General features: G+C 35.6%; 1 protein-coding gene across 1 annotated transcript; it reads left to right on the top strand.

Annotated features, from left to right (window-relative positions):
- The first annotated feature begins 1,202 nt into the window (after positions 1 to 1,202).
- On the top strand, positions 1,203 to 2,743 carry LOC100244502 (zinc finger protein CONSTANS-LIKE 5). The gene is made up of 2 exons (XM_002277917.5): positions 1,203 to 2,021; positions 2,106 to 2,743. Exons 1-2 carry the CDS (start codon positions 1,308 to 1,310, stop codon positions 2,475 to 2,477), a joined length of 1,086 nt encoding a protein of 361 aa, XP_002277953.1. The 5' UTR covers positions 1,203 to 1,307; the 3' UTR covers positions 2,478 to 2,743.
- The last annotated feature ends 3,454 nt before the right edge of the window (positions 2,744 to 6,197 follow it).

Here is a 6,197-nt window from a genome sequence, read left to right on the forward strand (position 1 = left end):
TACCTCATAATAATGGGACCATCATCTTGGTTAGACCTTGAGGAAAAGGACATAAGTCAAATTATCCATCATCATGGTTAGAGCTCGAGGACAAGGACATAAATCAAATTATATTGAATCACTGTAAAATCTTGTATTTACAATTTCTATATTCCCTTTTTCTTTACATTTAAATACTTATATCATTGCCCATGATTTAATTTGCCTCCTACATTCTCAATTATTAAATTTATGAAAAAGAGATTAACAATCAATTCATCCCCCTTCTTGAATGATTACCTTAAGTTAATTAACATATAATCCTAACATCATGATTAAAAGTTAAGTAGATTTGCATTTGAATTTTCATATGATTTAAATTGACAAACCTATGTTAAATTCGAGTTTAAAAAAGTTTAATATACTGAATGAGAAATGATTGACTTTATATATCTAAATTGGTATGTTTAATCTTTTGAACTTTCAAAATTTTGTAAGTGTAGGTGTACTAAAATAACAATTAAACCCCAACCTCACTTAAAAATTTTGGTCCCTTAGACCCACATGCATACTCTTGATCATATCATTTATGATGAAATTTAATTTAAATGAATACCATATATAATATGATTAAGATTAAAGAAACAAACAAATATACTAAATTAATTAAACGAACATAAATTTTCACCGGCTATCAACCAACCGGACGATTACCAAAATTTGAGATTGAACTATATTTGAGCACGATACATAAAAACAAAAACATGAATAATTAAAACCCACATTTAAATAATAATAATAATAATAATTAATATAGACGAGAGGTTAGAGTCCAAAATTAGAAAGGAGTTGGTGTGGAATGAAAGGAAATGGGGTTGGTCATAGCCTGAATATACATGTTGAGAACCTGAGATGGATTTGATTTGGGGCGTCCAAATCAAGGTTAAGCACCCAATTTGATTGCCTAATTGGACGCGTCGCCTCATCACAGTCACAGCTGTGACCATTGAACATATAAGAATAATAAAGAAATAAAGAAATAAAGAGATAAGCAATTAAGCAGGGAGCGAGAGGTGGGTCCTTGGTCGGCACAGACAAATGACAAGTACTAATCGCAAATCGCGTGATTACTGTCATAAAACTTATTTTGTGGCTTGCAATCGTCCACGTGTCCACACCTCAGTCGTCAGTACCTAGATTTCTACGCTGAAGATAGACAAGGACTCCAAGCTGAGCTTGAAATGGAGAGACTGTTCCTACTTACATTGTTATTTACAAATCTTGGGCTTTAGATTTTTTTCATTTTTTGGTTTTAAAAACAAGCTGATATGGGATTCCAGGAACTTAACGGCAAGACTTTCTCGGCGGCGACTTGGGCCTTGGCTGCCAAGCCATGCGACTCCTGCAAGTCCGCTGCCGCCCTACTTTTCTGTCGAGCGGATTCCGCCTTTCTTTGCGTGGGTTGTGACTCCAAGATCCACGGTGCCAACAAGCTGGCGTCTCGCCACGAGCGCGTCTGGATGTGCGAGGTCTGCGAGCAGGCTCCTGCCAGCGTCACCTGTAAGGCCGACGCCGCCGCCCTATGCGTCACGTGCGACCGCGACATCCACTCCGCGAACCCCCTCGCTCGTCGCCACGACCGAGTCCCGGTGGTTCCGTTCTACGACTCGGCCGAGTCCTTGGTGAAGTCTACCGCCGCTGCTGTTGGGTTTCTCGTCCCCGGCGGCGCCGGGGATGAGGAGGACTCCGAGGCTGCTTCATGGCTCCTCCCGAACCCGAAACTCCCCGAAGGACCGGAGGTGAAGTCCGGCGAGGTGTTCTTCTCCGATATCGATCCATTTCTGGATTTTGATTACCCGGATGCGAAATTCCCACACCATCATCACCACCACTGCGGTGGAAATGATGGTGTAGTTCCGGTTCAAGCCAAAGATCCCTCACCTCCGGTCACGAACCACCCTGCTGACAATTGTTTTGAACTGGATTTCTCTCGATCAAAGCTCTCTGCCTACAACTATACAGCTCAATCTCTAAGCCAAAGCGTAATTTCCCTTGCAGAAACTAGTGTTATTAATTGTCAACGCTAACATATATGTATATAAATTTGGATGAATTGGTGGTTTCAGATTTCATCTTCAGATGTTGGGGTTGTCCCAGATGGGAACTGCAACTCCATGTCTGATACATCCTACCCTTCGATGAAGCAAGTGAGCGGCGGCGGCGGCGGCGGTTCTACTGGGAGTCAAGCGACCCAATTATCTGGAATGGATCGCGAAGCGAGGGTGTTGAGGTACAGAGAGAAGAGAAAGAACCGGAAATTCGAGAAAACCATCAGATACGCCTCCAGAAAAGCCTACGCCGAGACGCGTCCAAGAATCAAAGGCCGTTTCGCAAAGCGAACCGAGATGGAATCGGAGATGGTTGATCACATCTACAATTCCGCCTCCGCCGCTGCTTTCATGGTGGACGCCGGATACGGTGTCGTTCCGTCCTATTAATTTTCTTTTTTTTTTTTGTCCCCTGAAATAATCTGATGTGCTTTAAAGGCTTTTGGTGTCTTATGTTTAATTTAGTTTCGTTTTTTGATTATCGAATCCTTGATTCCATGGATGAGAGTGTGGTGTAGAAGAAGCATGATGGTAGGCTTTTTCCATCTCAAAGTTGCTCTCAACATCCCCCATCTACTGTGTTTTTTCCCTCTCTTTCTCAAGGCTTCTGTAACTCTGCTGTTAGTAAACCTTTTCACTTTTGCCTTTTCTGATCACGGATCTATTTCTGAGTTTCAATTGGCTCTCACCCACCTTCTTTTCCCTTTCTAAATCTCAATTTCTATTGTAGTATATTTCATTATTTAATTCCAGCTGATGCGCCTAGTGATCTAGTCCCCAACCCTACTGCCTCTGACGAATCATCAGCTCTTTAGAAAAAAAACTTACGAGATAAAATAAATGATGATGATAATGATGGGGTTGAAACAATATTCAATTTTTCTGAATTTTTCCTGGGTTTGCAGTAGAAGCAAACTCTCATTTGACTTTTCTACTTTTTATCAATAAGTTGTTCAACCGATTGACCCTTCTTCCTTTTAATAACGTTATTCTGATTTAATAAATAAATAAACCAAATATTTTTTTCTTGTTAGAAACCAGAAATTGAATCAAATGCATCAGTATATAAATGATACCTTAAATTGAGCAAAGAGAGGAAGAGGATGGATTGGAGCATTGATGGGTTGAGGGGATATTGAAGTGAATCTTGGCTTGGATTTGGAAGAAGTGGGGACGGATATGACTTTGCTTAGTAGGAGGCCAACATTGACCCATGCACCTAAAGGAAACATGGATTCACATTTTATTGTCATGATTCTTTTAGGTTAAAATGAAGACAAGGGACATGACTAAACAATGTCTTAATAACTATCTCTAGTATATGCTGATATGACCGGACCCATTCATCCAAAGTAAATATCATTTGCTCTCAAGTTGAATTGGTCATCTCAACTTTAGACCAAATCTATACATATTAGATAAGTCATCCTCTGGCAGTATTATAAACTTTTCCTTTTAAGAGATGCTTGATATTACATTTAGTCTTCTATATAAGTATGACATCTTTTTAGTTAAGGATTAGATATGATGCTATCTGATTGATATATATATATATATATATATATATATATATATATATATATTATAGATAGATGAATTATCCTTTATAGAAGTGTGAATAACTTTTTCCAAATTAGTCACGTTTTATGGGATTAAGAACTCATCCTCTTCCCCTTCCCTTTTATCACATACATTGCATGCCCACTTTGGCTAATGACCCTTGTAGTATGAATATCATTTATTTTAATTATCAATTTCTTTTGTGATGACTTATGTAGATATTATGATTTGGGGTCTATTTGGAGCTTTTATCTCTCACAACTTTAAAATATTTTTACACATCCCAAATGAATCATTCTTCATAAGCATTGGAAACTTCTCTTAAATGATGTTACATATTATTATAATCACTCTTCATACAAATATGACATTCTCTTCATATAAATATCATTCAAGAATTTTCTTTCCACGGGATAATGTGAAATATCATATTTATTATTTACCTTAGATTTACTAGTTTCACAATTTGAAAATACATTTATTGAAATCTTCTTTTTAATCGATGAAATCATATATATTGTCCATTTTAAGCTCAGTAGTTCGTATAAGCGTCAAGAATGTATTTGTATGAAATCATATATACAATTCATGGATGCTCAAACTATGTTTATGATTTTTTTATTTTTTATTTTTATGGATATTAGTTTTAATACCGGCCATCTATGACCATTATATCATCAATTTCTCGTTCATTAAATCTTAAAACTTAGTATGCATCACTTGCCCCTTATAAATGTGAGAAAATCTTTTGTAGGCTACAACATTTACATTTCATCATTTTTGTCCTATACCGGGTGGCGTTTTAACTTTCTTGGTACATGCCTATAAAAGATATCAACATGATTTGGTCGGGCAAATGGTTGAAATCAGTAGTTGTTATCTTGAAACTACATTCCAGTTAAAATAAATGACTCATCCCTTCAAACAAAAAGTTTTGCAATTTCAAATGAGGAACTTTATGGATTTTCCTACATTTCAATTAATGTCACAAAGGAATAAAAATGACAAACAATTAAAACTTAAAAGATTCATACAGGGAATCTTCCCTAAAATATACATATTCTCGACTATTATCTGCATGGCAACAAATTAAATAACGACATACAAAAGCTACACATATCAAATCCCTCCAAATAGTCAACATGTTAATAGATAAGAATGTTTTAAAACAGTAGAATAAAACCAACAAAAAGGGCACTCTTAATCAATCAATTAATACATCTTCTGATGCCTCACCAACCCCCTTAATTATGAGCCACCCTGTGCCACAAATTGCTCTTATTTCAATTCATTCAAAATAACACATTTCTTTTATCCAAAAGACTAAATAAATTTCATAAATCTTGCATTAACGCTAATAAATTCGAAATAATCTCTAGATTAGAATAAATTTTTAATGTGAAACTTATTCTAAAGGAGGTCAAGCTATAAGGCATATTTAGAAAAAAAAAAAAAGAAAAAAGAAAAATCAGAATTCAATGTCATTCCTACCCCCTCTTTCGATTTTATTTCAACCTCTAATTAACTAGATAAAAACTAAAAAGCATCCCAAATGAAGCCCTCAAATCACTTACTTATGAGTTCTTATTAAAGATTTTTGAAAGATGTAAAATAATTTAAAATAGAAGAAAATAATAAATAAATAAATTAATTATAGATTATTTTCTATACAATTTTTCATAATAAATTAAACATAAACAAATCATTCATCTTAATATTTTTCTTTTCTTTCTTTAATACTTTCTTAGAACCAAACATATCATGGGCAGCTTTAATTTTTCAATTATCTAATTAATGTTGTATAGATATTAAGGGTAAGTTTAAAGCTTTATAATAAAGAATGGAATTAGAAATGCATTCAATTCATTGTTTAAATAAGAATAAAAATAAAATATTTATCATCGTAAAAGTTAGAATTAACTCTTATCATAATTTTAGTTTCTTTTATAAAGTATTTTATTCACATTTATTATTGTTTATATATATATATATATATCAAACACAATTTTATTAGGTAATTGAGGATAAAATCAAAATATGATTTTATTTCAAACAACAAGAATTGAAAATGGTAAGCATCAATGGATTCTCTTAATAATATTTTAACCTTTTGGGGCAATTCCAACCAGGTTGAAATGGGGTAAGAGAACATGGGTTTGACCCCCCATCAAACAAAAGAAAAAAGAATCTACACTCATAACGAATATTGATTTCGGAAACGCATTAAAGATACCCACTTTTGTAGAAATGAGGTGCATGGATATCATTTTCAGGGAGTCTATTGGGACAGATGAATGGGCGGGGGAAGAAAAATCTATACTTGTGGTGGAGAAGTGAGGAATGGAGACAAGTGGTGGGGGAGGGGGACCAATGGTGGGGCAGGACCTCATGGCCATCACGTGCCACCACCATCCCTTGCCATCCGCTTGTGGGCTTCCTCTCACTCTCACCCTCACCCACTCTGTCTCACTGTGGTCCTTTCCCCCCTCCCTCTATCCACTCACCCCTCACCAATTGATTGCATCCCCCACTCCTCTCCCCTCTTTGTTT

The sequence above is a fragment of the Vitis vinifera genome, chromosome 11 (genome assembly GCF_030704535.1).
Source record: "Vitis vinifera cultivar Pinot Noir 40024 chromosome 11, ASM3070453v1".
In the NCBI taxonomy this organism is placed as follows: domain Eukaryota; kingdom Viridiplantae; phylum Streptophyta; class Magnoliopsida; order Vitales; family Vitaceae; genus Vitis; species Vitis vinifera.